The sequence below is a fragment of the Naegleria gruberi genome (genome assembly GCF_000004985.1).
Source record: "Naegleria gruberi genomic scaffold NAEGRscaffold_25, whole genome shotgun sequence".
NCBI classification, from domain to species: Eukaryota; Heterolobosea; class Eutetramitea; order Acrasida; family Naegleriidae; genus Naegleria; species Naegleria gruberi.
Genome location: NW_003163302.1, coordinates 402,682 through 416,657, shown reverse-complemented (window position 1 = coordinate 416,657; position 13,976 = coordinate 402,682). Strand labels below are relative to the sequence as shown.

General features: G+C 26.7%; 6 protein-coding genes across 6 annotated transcripts; 2 read left to right on the top strand and 4 right to left on the bottom strand.

Moving 5' to 3' along the window:
- Positions 1-1,173: 1,173 nt before the first annotated feature.
- On the top strand, positions 1,174-1,878 carry NAEGRDRAFT_67919 (uncharacterized protein; the record flags this gene model as incomplete). The annotated part of the gene is made up of 1 exon (XM_002677017.1): positions 1,174-1,878. The coding sequence occupies one exon, from the start codon at positions 1,174-1,176 to the stop codon at positions 1,876-1,878; it is 705 nt and encodes a 234-aa protein (XP_002677063.1).
- Positions 1,879-3,188: 1,310 nt separating this feature from the next.
- NAEGRDRAFT_703 (uncharacterized protein) lies at positions 3,189-5,077 on the bottom strand (the record flags this gene model as incomplete). Its single annotated transcript, XM_002676940.1, has 2 exons — positions 3,189-3,617; positions 3,698-5,077. Coding segments are annotated over 2 exons (1,809 nt in total), but the record flags the coding sequence as incomplete, so codon positions are not given.
- A 624-nt stretch (positions 5,078-5,701) lies between these two features.
- Positions 5,702-7,381, bottom strand: NAEGRDRAFT_67917 (uncharacterized protein; the record flags this gene model as incomplete). The annotated part of the gene is made up of 1 exon (XM_002676939.1): positions 5,702-7,381. The coding sequence occupies one exon, from the start codon at positions 7,379-7,381 to the stop codon at positions 5,702-5,704; it is 1,680 nt and encodes a 559-aa protein (XP_002676985.1).
- A 340-nt stretch (positions 7,382-7,721) lies between these two features.
- Positions 7,722-9,834, bottom strand: NAEGRDRAFT_79878 (uncharacterized protein). Its single transcript, XM_002676938.1, has one exon. The coding sequence runs from the start codon at positions 9,820-9,822 to the stop codon at positions 7,759-7,761; it is 2,064 nt and encodes a 687-aa protein (XP_002676984.1). The 5' UTR covers positions 9,823-9,834; the 3' UTR covers positions 7,722-7,758.
- Positions 9,835-10,284: 450 nt separating this feature from the next.
- Positions 10,285-11,460, top strand: NAEGRDRAFT_67915 (uncharacterized protein; the record flags this gene model as incomplete). The annotated part of the gene is made up of 2 exons (XM_002677016.1): positions 10,285-10,814; positions 10,863-11,460. 2 exons carry the CDS (start codon positions 10,285-10,287, stop codon positions 11,458-11,460), a joined length of 1,128 nt encoding a protein of 375 aa, XP_002677062.1.
- Positions 11,461-11,623: 163 nt separating this feature from the next.
- Positions 11,624-13,813, bottom strand: NAEGRDRAFT_33729 (uncharacterized protein; the record flags this gene model as incomplete). Its single annotated transcript, XM_002676937.1, has 1 exon — positions 11,624-13,813. One exon carries the CDS (start codon positions 13,811-13,813, stop codon positions 11,624-11,626), a length of 2,190 nt encoding a protein of 729 aa, XP_002676983.1.
- Between the last annotated feature and the right edge of the window lie 163 nt (positions 13,814-13,976).

Here is a 13,976-nt window from a genome sequence, read left to right as displayed (position 1 = left end):
AAACATGATAAACCAAATATAGCAATACAAAAATGTCCAAATTTAAAATTAATTCATGTTCCAATGTTTCCAAATACAACTAAAGTTACTTATAAATTTTATAGAGAATTTTCTTATCAAATTTTTATTTCTGAAATTAAAAATTTAATTATTTTTGAATTTTTTAATTTAATTTTAAAACATTTAAATTTGGAAATGGATAATTATTATAAATATTGGAATTTTATTATTGAAAAATCATCAATTGATGAAATTTATATTGATGTTACTAAATCTATTAATAATTTAATTAAATTTATTTCAAATATTAAAAAATTTAATTTTGAATTAATTAATAATATATTTAGTAATATAAATTATTTAAATAAAAATTTAGATACATGTTTAGATGTTAATGGTAATTTAATTAATTGGGAATTATTATTAAAAAATAGAAAATTAAATGATTACATGTGGAAATTATATTTTACAAATTATTTAACACTCTATATTAGGAATAGTATTAAAGATAAATTAAATTTTGAATTGTCTGCTGGAATTTCACATTGTAAATTTTTATCTAAAATTTTATCAAGTAAATTTAAACCATTTAAACAATCAATTTTTTTAGGAAGAAATTTAAATGAAATTTTTAAAACTTTGACTTTAAAAAAATGTCCAAAAATATCAAATTTATTAAAAGATTTTATAAATATATTAGAAAATGATTATAAAATTGAAAATGTATTGGATTTATTAACAAGAATTTCTAAAAATGATTTTAAAAATTTATTAAAAAATGAAAATTTATTTGAACAAGTTTATAAATTATTAAATGGAATTGATGAAGAAATTGTAAAAGAATCTTCACCTCCAAAAACAGTTTCAACTTCAATGTCTTTAACTCCCATTAATATTTCAAATTTACATACCTCAATTAGGAAAGTAATTTCATATATAGCAATGGAATTATTTGAAAGAATTCATGAAGATGGACTTTTATATGAAAAATTTGTAAATAATCAAAAATATTCAAGAATTCCATTAAATTTAATTTTTAAATTTAGATTTGATGATGAAAAGGAAGAACAATCAACTTTAACAATTTCACAACTTTGGAAAATATTTCAAACAAAAAAGGAAAAATATTTAAATGTTGAACAATTAATTGAAATTTCAATTAGAGTCTTGAGAATGAGTAAAAAACTAACATCCATTCTCAAATATTCATCAATTTATGATTCATATGAACAAGTAAATGATAAAAATTTATTAAAAGATTCAAAATTACAATTAAGATGGATTTCATTAAGTTATACTAATTTTATTTATCCATCTTTAAATATTTCAACAACACATTCATCCAATAGTAGTAGTGGTAGTAATAGTAATAATAGTAATAATAAGAATGGTAGTAGTAATAACAATAATACATTACTAGTATTTAATCAAACAAGCAAGGAAACCAGTTGTCATTCCGATAATGTAACATTATCATCTTCTGCTAATGATGACAATCAAAGATATTTATCTGAAAAGATTCCTAATATTTCCAAATTGACTAGTAATAATAATAATAGTAATATTACAACAAGTTTAATTTCCAATCAATCATCATCCAATAATAATATTACTATTAGTGCTAATAGTAATAGTACTATTCAAAATACTATTAGTAATAATAATCAATCATCATCTAATGATGACAATAGTATTACAAGTGGAAAAGTTAAATGTATAATATGTGGTAAGGAGTGTTTTCCAAGTTTAATAGATGTTCATGTTAATTCACATTTTGAAAATAAGAATAATTCATCACCTAATAAGAAAACAACACCCAAATCAAAATCTAGTAATTTGTTAGAATACTTTTCTCCTTCTAAAAAGAAGAAACAATAAATTATTCATTACTATTACATTGTGGACAATTAGAATCTTCTTCTTCATCACTACTACTATCACTTTCTGTATCACTTTCATCATACCTCTTCTTACGATGGAAAATACAACATTCTAATTGTTGTTTAATTAAATTAGTAAAAACAATCTAAACTTACTTTTAGATGTTCTCATTGGTTTAAATTCGTTATCTTCAACTGTATTATCAAAGGCTACTTTCTTTTTTGCTCTTTGTGATTTTAATTTTAATTTGACAAGGCTAACTTCACTTGGTTGAAATGAAGGTGGTTGTTCGAGGAGTGTTGTTGTCGTAGTTGAGGAGGAGGTTAAACTACCTATATTACCACTACTGCCAGTGGGTGATGTTGCTGTTGTATTGGATGAATGATGACTGCTACCCGATGATGAATGTAACAATGAAGATGTTGTAATAATAGGCATGATATTTAATTGTGATGATATTTTTTATTGCTATGACATATTTAATAATAACAAAAGTTTGTGGAGAAACAACTTCCGATAAGTAAATTCAAAGAATGGAAATCATCTATATAATTAATTGTTGATATTGTTATCTTTTTCATCCTTTAAATAATTATACAAAATATAACGTAATTGTTGTAGTTCCGATAAAGTTTCAATTTTAATATTTTCCTTCTTCAATTCATCATTACCCTGCTCTGTAGCAACCTGTTGTTGAACAGAACCAATAGAAGCAGTGGATACAGACTCCTCTCCATTTACATTCCTTTCCATTATTGGTGAGGGTGAACAAAGCCTTTCTTATTGTTTTTAAATTTCTATTAAAATTAAAAAAGTAAAAAACCAAGGGGTTCAAGGTAGTCAGCACCTCGAAAGTGGTAATTACGCTTTTAGTCGTAACAATTGGGGAAACCACTGCACATCTCTCAGAGAAGAATAGAGTAGCACCTCTGCATCATATTAAAAGAACCAATTTTAAGAGAGAGGAATTTCTCACATTTATTTATTGGGCTTAGACGCACCATTAATGTCCTAAAAAATTGTGGTACATTTTATATGAAAATAATATTGAATATTAATGTTGTTCAAATATTTTAAAGAACCTCAAATCCATCCAAATCATCCTCTTCATCTGTAGCAGTAGCCTTGGAAGGTGGGTGAGTCTTTTTCAATTGTTGATTCTCCTTTTCAAGTTGTTTAATCTTTTCAATAAGTGCTTCTTTACTCATTTCTGTCAATGCTTCTTCCTTCTTTTCTGTGGTAGTAATTGTGGAGGCTTGTTGCTCCTTTGTTGTTGACGATTTTTCATTAATATTTTCATCATCCTCTTCTTCTTCACTTGAATAATCAAAATCTTGCAATAATTTCAAAGTTTGTTCATGTAATTGTTTTAAACCAGTTAATTCTTCCAAATATTTAGAATCATTAAAACAACGTTCCAAGAAATTAAAATCATCCTTTGCATAATTTTGCAAAACAATTGGAGAACAACAAGTACATTGATTATAACTTGAACCATATAATAAATTGGTTTGATAATTTGAAATTGATCCACGAATTTGATGAGGAACAACTCCTAAATCTGACTCAACATGTCCATCATTATTTTGACTTGTTGGATTATATGCAGAAGCATATTTATATTCTGGATGATGTGTCAATGAAACAAGTAATTCAACTGCTAAGGATCCTGCAATGGCACTAACTCCTGGTCTTGTTACAGTACATTGTTGATCAAGTGTTCTATCCTTTGTACTCTATAAAATATTTCAATATATAGTTAGTTCAATATATAGTTCATTATCACACATGAAATTGTCATATTATTCTTACTTACATTAACAGGAGCAACAACATCATTACAGAAATAACAACCCAATCTCTTTGATGTCATTTCTTTAAATTCATCATTGTTTTCATTAGTACTATCATTATTGTTGTTATCATTGCTATTATCACCATAAACACCATATCTCATAACAAGATAAGATTCAAAACCTAAAGCAGCATTAATAATAATCTTTTTTTTTCTAATACCAATTAACGAAGGTAACCATCTTGATTCTCTTGTATCAGTTAATAAATAAATAACATCATGTTCTTCAATGAGGTCATGTAATTTCTTATAGGATTCTAAAGTTTTTTGACGATCTGTAATGAAATGACCTGGCATTGGAATATCTAAACTATGTGATTGAACATTAACATTTGGATAAATTCTACGTAAATGTTCAGCAGCACATGATGCTTTATCTTTACCACCATTTAAACAATCTTCATATTCATATAATGGTTGTCTAACTGGATTACTAAAACTAACACGTGTTCTATCAACAAATGTTATATTAAATATTCCCCACGCCATTAAATTTCTTGCAACATGACATCCAAGTGTTCCACTTCCAATTAATAAACATTTAGTTTTACCTAATTTATCTAAATTAAGTGTTGGAAACATTCTCCATTTCATTAATTGTAAATTTAATGTTACTGAACTTTCTGCTAATTTAATTGGATCCATTGTACTTCCCATATTTGTAAATCTAGGTCCTAATTTATTTTTAGTATTCTTTTCCCATCCAATAACTGAAATTTTATCTTTTAATTCTTGAATATTTTCAATATTTTCAATACTTGTTGTAATTTTAACATTTTTTAATAATAAACTTTGATCTTGTCTAAAAGCAATAACATTAAATAAATCTTTTTTAAATGTTAAATAACTTGCTAATAAATAATTTCTTAAAATCATTGATGGATATTCATTCAATGCAGATGGATCTGAAAATCCTAAATAATACTTTTCATTTCCATTTATAACATTTTCAAATTCAGAAAGTGATTTAATTTGATAAGAATTTTCATTTTCAATAATTAAATAAAATCCATGTTCTTCTTTAGAATGATTAGATTTAAATGTTAATAATTCATTTTGTAATTTTAATTGAATTTCTTCATTTAATAATTCTGATTTTTCATATTTAATTTCCATATCAGATAAAGATAAAGATGGAAATGCAAACCAATAATGGAAAGCATGTTGTTTTAAATCTGCAAATGTTAATAATAAAAAGTGAGTTAATTCATTTGGATTTTTTAACCATTCTTGATTAACAATTTTGTTATAAATTGTTTCTAATCCAACATTTCTTAAAATACTCTTTTTATCATAATTATTAAATTCTTCAATAGTATTAGCATTATATAATGTACCATTTGAATAATATAAATTATTATTATTGTTAATAGTAGTATTAATAGTATTAATAGTATTGGAAGTATTTAAATGATGATGATCAAAAGCATTTTCACCCAATCTCAACTTGGAACTAAGATTTACTTGATCATTAGTATGATGAGTAGCATTTAATACTTGAGAATTAAATAATTTACCAGTATTATAGGAGGCTTGAATTTGTTTAGGCTTGTTATCTAATTTGTATTCTAATAACTTTTTATTTTCCAGATCGTACCAAAATTCATGATCAACAAGTGATTGAACAAGTTCAAATTTTAATAATTGTTGTTGTTGTTGGTGATTATCGGTTGAAGACATTTTTTTTATTTGAAGAAGTTTTTTTTTAGCCTTTGTTAGAGATCTAATTAGCTTCTAATTTAACAATTACAAAAATCAAAAGATAATTATGAAGAAACTGATATATTTGTAATATTATACTTGTAATAGTTCGAATCTAGTTTAGAGGATAAGATCTCTGAGTAAGATCTATGCTACCTATTCGTTTTATGTAAATAAGTTAGTGAATACAGCTGATTGGAGAAGAATAGTAATTGAATATTTTATAATATTATTTAAATAATTTATTACTGTAAACAAATAAAATTACAATCTGAAAAATAAAAATCTTTGAATTTCAAATTTACTTTCCTTAAATAAACATTTTGATATAAAAGGAGAATAATTTATACTTGTCAATTTATGTAATGAATTTTCAATATAATCTTTTACAATTGTTTGTCTTAATAAAATTTCAATAAATTCTTGACATTCTTTAATATTTATTATATTTACAATATGATATTTAAATGTTATATTATTAAATGAATTTAAATGAATATTTTCAAATAAATTAATTAAATTATTAATTTCTAATTTAATATTATCTTTTAATTTTAATAATTCAGGTCTAATAGTTTCCATTTTAGGAATATTTAATCCTTCTATATTTGGTAATTTAAATTCAATATTATTTTCCATTTTATGTAAAAATATATCAGGTTTAGTAAATATTAAAATAATATCTTTAGTATTTCTTAATAAAGCTCTATTAATAATATCTCTATATATAGTTAAACTTTCATGTAATCTATTTATATTATCAGATTCAATTAAATTTTGATTAAATTCAGACATGCTGACAAAAAATAAAACAAAATCAGCATTAGTTTCATTTAAAAAGAATTCCCATTTCTTTTTTTCTGCTCCTCTTCCACCTAAATCTAAAATTGTAAATAAATTTTTAGAATCAAATTGAAATTTTGTTTCATTTTTACCAATTGTTAAAAATTTAATAAGTGGTGAATATTTATCATAATGACTAGTATTATTATTTTCATTATTATTTTCATTATTTAGAGATGTATTATTATTATTTTGTTGAGATGAATTAAAATTAGATTTAAATTTAGATGAAAATATTGAAATTTTTTTTGACTTTTTTTTTGAATTCATAATATTATTAATATGATTATCTAATTGATATAAATCTTCAGCATCTTGTTGTTGCTGTTCTTCTCCATCTTCTTCATCATCTTGATCATATAAATTATTTTCCAATTGATTACAATTTAAAGAATTACTTGTTACAATTTCAGTGGTAGAATTTAAACGTTGATTTAATCGTCGTTTAGTATTTTTTAAAAATTGATTTTTCTGATGATCTGATAATTGTGAAATAATAATATTCATTTCATTACACAACACATCAATATTATCAATTAAATGATGAGAATCCTTATATAGATAATATAATTCTTGTATTATTTTATATTTAGACCATATCATTCTAATATATTGTCCATATTGAATTGATTCTGATTTTGTAAATTCCCATTTTCTTGTAATATTTGTCAAGTTGAGTAAAAAATCATAAATTTGTGGATCTGATTTTTTAATTTTATGAATAAAATCATTTCTTTCTTGATCTGACATGACAATGAAAATTATATCTTGAATTGATGATAGACAAGTTTTAATGATGAGTGTAGCTCTGATTTTTTCATTCTTGTGAATTTTCATGTGAAATTTGGATTTTAATTGATTGTGAAATGAAGTTTTACCTCCATCACTACATCCAACACAATATATATTATTATTAATAGTATTATTATTAGAAACATTAGAATTATTAGAATTAGAATTAGTAGAATTAGAAGTGGTGGCTGAATTGTTTTTTGTTGAATATTGTTGGTGATTATAGATGGATCCATCATCACCAACAATATCATCTTCCGCAAAAAAAGAAGCAACATTACTTTCACTTTGTGAAATCGTTGAACCCATTTTTTTTGACAGCTGGCATTGTGATGAGAATGATTAATTAGGTAGGACCTAAACTCCTGTTGCTTACGGAGTGTGGAGATAATGAAAGCCTTATGAAAGGTTCATTTCTGCACAGCTTTGGATTGCAAAGACTTTGTCATTCAAACAACTTGTAATGGATTCATTGAACCACATCACGTTTGATCGAAACTGTAAACAAATGCAAATTGGTGAAAAAGAAATTGAAGAAACTTTGGCATAATTACTGTTTGATCCTAAACCTCAAGATTTGATGAGATACTCCAACTAGTCTTTGAAAATGAGTTATTTTGAAGATCCATCATGGTGGATGATGAAATTTACAACTGAACTTAAATTACTAAATTTAATTAAAATTGTTATAAAAGACCAAGTGAAACTCTCAAACTATCAAAATCATTTGGTCTCTTTACAAGTGCCTCCTCTAATAATTTTTTACACTTTTCCACAATATTTGGATAGTCCATATATCCAGCACATTCATCAATGAATATTTTGTGTAATAATCTACATAATAGAATGAATGCTTGTCCAAATAAATGTTCACAATCTTGTTCATAATTATTCTTCAATAAAAGACATAAAAATCTGAAAAGTGGAAATTTCTCTTCAATACTTTCAATAGTAGGTGATGTTGAAATATTATCCAAATCTAATAAAGTACATAAAGTAAAGAATAAATTAATTCCAGATACACACAATGGATAATCAGCATGATCACTTAATAATAATTTCATCGTTTCACTTTCATTTTGAGCAAAGAATAATAACATTCTCAATGACATGTAACCACCTCCTCTAAAATCTGTTGAAGGATTATCACCTTGAAATCCAATATTAATCCATTGTCTTGATTTTCTCTTTGTAAGTGGATCATCAGGTTTAAGTAATGAATAAAGTTCCATTAAATCTTGTTCATGAATTTGATTACTTTCATCATATTTTTCCTTTTTCAATCTTAAAACTGTACAAACAAGATAGTTAATAAATTTAGCTTTTGCTAATTTGTACTGATTAACTTGAGCACCAACAGAGTAAATTAATTCCTTTCTATCAAAAACATAAAATTGAAAAGATTCACCATTCAATAATTGAATATCAATCATTTCAAATCCATCTCCTCTATATGTTGAATTACATTCTCTAATAATTTGAATTGAATCTATATAAATTTGTTGTACAAATGTATGTTCTAATCTATCAGATGTATTTTCACTTAATAAATAAATATGAAGTGAACTTGATAATTTATCAACTGAAAGAATATGTGGTTTTCCTTTTAAATCTATAAAAAAATCATCACCTCCTAATCTTAATTCATTTAATTCTCTATTTAATTCTTCAAGTCTTTGAAATTTATATTCATACCATTCTTGTTCTCTTAATAAATATTGAGCATTATCACTTTCTTGTTCTTCATCATAATTTCTTTCAATTTCAATTAATCTTTTTAATCTTCTCTTTTCTTCTCTTGTTGTTTGATAAAATTGATTAATTTGTTTAAAAACTTCTCCATATGGATGATCAAATAAAAATGAAACAGGTGAATTATGAATATCTAAAAAATAATAAATCAAAAATTCAAAAGAAGAAATTTTCTTTCCTTCTTCAGTTTCATGTGAAGCCATTGAAATGACTGAACTCAAAAATTCATTAAATATCTTTTTTCTAAATTCTAATAAATTTGAATCGTTAAAACTTGTAATTGGACTCTTATTTGGAAATTTAATTAATCCAAATTTATCCTTATTTGTACATGTTTTCTTTAAAAGTGAATAAAACTTCTTAAATTCATTATATCTTCTTATAACAGACCATTGACATTTAGTATGATCATTATTAAATCCAATTGTAATATCAATAGAATATCCAACATATTTCTTTTCTTTCATAGGACTAGCATTTGAATCTAAATTCTTCTTATTAAAATCAAATTCAACAGTATTTGTAATTTTAGCAGTTAGTGATGAAATTAAACCATTTGATAAAGTTGGTATCCAAACAGATACTCTTCTTTTACGACTTGAATATGAAATTTTAGTTCCCGAAACTGAATTTGAGAAATTTTCAAAGGCTGTTAATTCTTCATCATTTGAGCCTTGATTAGATGAATTATTAACAGTAGAATTGGATGAGGTATTATTGGAAGATGAATAATGATTACGATGTTTGTTAAATAATCTACTCTCATCCATATAAACAATTAATTCACTATCTTCATCTTGTTGTTCATCATCACTAACATCGGATCCAAAGGCTACTACTTTTTTCTTTACTGGAGAAACAGGTGTAGTGGTTGTACTACTAACACCATTACCAGTACCACTACTACTACCGGTACGATGATGATGATCATAATGATGATGATGATTAGAGGATGGATAGGATTTTAGTGAGGATGCATCCTCTTCACTTTGCATCATTTTTTCAAAAAATGTTTTATGCGATTGTTTTAATTTGGAATATATCTTTGGAGACGGTAATTGCCTCTTTTAAATGTTTGGTAAAACCATTCAGTTTTTGTTCAGCCATAGATAAGGTTACCAAGATTATCAACTTGAATTCCAATCTTTCAAAGCTCTTTAACAAATAATTATTGAAAATCTTTACACCATTCTTCCAACTGAAGGTTCGATATAGATATTGAAAATCCTATCACAATAGTTCTTCCAATTTAGTACAAATGAATCACCAGGAAACGTTTATTATTCATTGTAATAAGACAATTTTTATTTGATTGGTTTTGTCGGGTGCTGCGTACATTTTCCTCATTCATTTAAATTCACAACACACAATTACCACCATCACAAGAACTCATTGAAAAAAAAACAACAAACAACTCACAACTCCCTCCTAACAATCTATATAAATTCCATCAAAATAACATGAGCATGATAAATTCAACACATTGTCGTTGTTGTCATCTTGTTGGTAGTTTACCATTAGAAAGTGAATCAGTAGCCTTAAAAACATGCATTGAAAAATTTGGAATTCTTCTCAAGACAATTCCTGATGGTGAAATTGGTGAGAAGAGTGAACGTTTCACTGGTGGTGATCGTCAGAGTTGGGTTCAAATTATTATAAAGAGAATTTTGGATCATTTTACAGATAAATGGTATTCTCTTCCAATGAAGGAAACTCCAGTTTTGAATGAAAAGGGTTTTCCTGTGGATTTTAAGTATTTACCTGAATTTAGACCTAAAAGTTGGTCAACTGGATTTATTCTAGATATGCCTCTAACTTATTTGGAATATTTTGAAAAGAGTTTTCCTACTTTTAAAAAGTTGGCAAGTGAAAATAATTTGAAATCAAATGTGAAATTTCAAGTTGGAATTCCGACTGGTCTTGCCATTTCTTTATCACTAACAAAGAGTTTATTTTGGTCTTGGTGGACTTACAAATCATTCAATGATAGGTAAGTTATTTTATGTAGATCTTCTGATTGCTTATTTAATATTGATAGAATTGCTTATGAAGTTAATGAAATGAAAAAGATTTCCATTAAAGAAAGTGGTACAGTTGACTTTGTAGTTCAAATTGAACTTCCTATTGAATTTACAATGTATTATCAATTTCCATTATTCAGAATGTGGGCTATGGAATCAATTTCACATTTAGTTTCTAAAATTGATAAGGATATTCCAATAGGTTTTCACATTTGTTTGGGAGATATTAATAATAAGGCTTCTATTAATCTTTCAAAGGATGAGAACGTTCAGTCAATTGTCAATTTCTCAAATAATTTAGTTTACATATTCCCATATGATAGAAGTATTGAATTTATTCATTTACCACTTGCTGAGGGTGATATTGAACCAAGTGTTGATAGAAAGTTTTATGAACCACTTGGAGATCTTAATAATCAAATTCAATATCATGCTGGATTTATTCATGAAAAATCCTCAAAGGAAAATCAAAGTCTCATTTTGAAACACATTTCTGATATTTGTAAGAGCTTCAAATATCCAATTGGTGTTGCGACTAGTTGTGGACTTGGAAGGAGAAGCGAAGAAGTTTGTTGCTCAATTTTGGAAGATATGAAAAGATTGTGTTTAGAATAAAAGAGTAAATTATTACATTGCAACATCTGTTTGACATTTTATTGGAATATTTGTCTTTCATTAGAAATGTGAGATTTGCTTTCACTTCTTCTCATCTAAATACCATTCAGTTAACTGGGAATGTCTTTGAATTATTCAATAATATTTACATAAGTGTTGATTCTTAATCTCTTTCAACATTAGTTTCAACAATTTGTTCAGGTAAAATCTTTCCAGTAATTTGTAAAGTTTCTTCACCATCTTCATTCAATTTTCCAGGAACGTAATCAACAAGTATTTCAGAATTTTCCTTAACTTGACCTTCCAATAATAAAGTTGCCAATTGATTTAACAAGTGAACTTGAATAGCTCTCTTTAAAGGTCTAGCACCAAAATAAATATCATAACCAACACGTGATAGGAATTCTCTTCCACTTGGTGTTACTTGAAGGAGCATTCTTCTTTCTCTCAATTGTTTTTCAATTACATCCAATTGTAAATCAATAATCTTTCTCATACTTTCTTTACCCAATCTATTAAAGTAAATAATATTATCAATACGATTTAAAAATTCAGGTCTAAAGTAGTGTCTGAGAACTTGTGAAACATCATCTTTGGCTTGATAAGATGGAACACCTTCAGGTAAATTTGTAAATATTTCAGATCCAACATTACTTGTCATGACAACAATAGTATTCTTAAAGTTAACATGATTACCATGTGAATCTGTAATGTGACCTTCATCAAGAATTTGAAGTAAAATATTCAAAACATCCTTGTGAGCCTTCTCGATTTCATCAAATAAAACAATCTGATATGGTTTTCTTCTAATTGATTCAGTTAATTGTGGTGCATCTTCATAACCAACATAACCAGGTGGTGATCCTACTAATTTAGAGACAGAATGTGGTTCCATTAATTCGGAACAATCAATTCTGACCATAGCATTTTCATCATTGAATAGGAATTTAGCTAATTGTTTTGTAATCCATGTTTTACCCACTCCTGAGCTACCTAAGAAGCAGAATGAACCAAGTGGTCTCTTTGGATCACTGAGACCAGCTCTAGAAACTCTGATGGTATTACAAATAGCTCTGATAGCTTCTGGTTGACCAATAACTTGTTGAGCTAAGTGTTCTTCCATGTGAAGCAATTTATCCTTTTCAGAAGTCATTAAGCTTTCAAGTGGAATACCAGTCTTTCTTGAAATAATTCTTGAAATATCTTCAACTTGTACACTATCACTCATCATTTTGAATCCAACTGAAGATTGTTCAATTTCCTTCTTTAAATCTGGAATTGTCTTGTATTTCAATGCAGAAGCTGTTTGGAAATCTGATTTTCTCAAAGCTTCTTCCAATTCCTTTCCCAAATTAACTAATTTTTGTTTCAACTCTTTAGCTTTCAATAATTTTTCTCTTTCTTGATACCAAATATTTGAGAGTCTATCACTTTCACGTTGTTCTTCTTCAATTTTCTTTTCAACTTTCTTTCTTCTTTCAATACTTGCTGGATCTTGTTCATTTCTCAAAGATTCCAATTCAATACGTGAAATGATAATTGAACGATCAATTTTTTCCAATGCTTCTGGTTTTGATTCTTGCTCTAATTTAATACAGGCACATGATTCATCAATTAAATCAATTGCCTTATCAGGTAAAAATCTATCAGTAATATAACGATCTGATAAAATAGCAGCTTGAACAATGGCAGAATCTGTAATTCTAACACCATGGTGAGCTTCCAGGTTAGCCTTTCTACCTCTCAACATTGCAATTGTATCAATAACAGTTGGTTCACTCAATGTGACTTGTTCAAATCTACGTGCAAGTGCCTTATCTTTTTCAATATATAATCTATATTCATCCAAAGTTGTAGCACCAATACAATGAAGTTCTCCTCTTGCTAAATATGGTTTTAACATATTTGCCATATCAAGAGAACCTTGAGCACTACCAGCACTTACAATCATGTGAATTTCATCAATGAATAGAATAATTTCTCCCTGATGTTCCTTAACATCTCTTAGAATTGCCTGTACACGTTCTTCAAATTCACCTCTAAATTTACTACCAGAAATGATGGATGCCAAATCCAATGCTATTAATCTCTTATTCTTAATTGAATCAGGCACTTCACCTTTTACAATTCTTTGAGCTAATCCTTCCAATACAGCTGTTTTACCACAACCTTGAACACCTGTTATGATTGGATTACTCTTTGTTTGTCTTGATAGAACTTGTAATATCTTACGAATTACATCATCTCTACCAATGATTGGATACAATTTACCCTTTCTAGCTTCTTCTGTTAAATCTGTACCAAACTTTTTCAAGGCTTCTCCCTTTTCATACTGTGTCTCTTGCCATGGCATCTTTCCTCCTCCCATTCCGAATCTATTAGATTGAGATGTATGATAGGATTTAATTTGTGACACAATTGATCCGAAATGATTATTACCAAAGCTTGACACATTGCTACCACTTCTATTAATACTACTACTATTAATACCACCAATAGAATTAAATGATAAGCCA

Bases quoted from the DNA above. Each gene is read 5' to 3' on its own strand.
- NAEGRDRAFT_79878 (XM_002676938.1), bottom strand. From the start codon at position 9,822: ATGATGCAAAGTGAAGAGGATGCATCCTCACTAAAATCCTATCCATCC.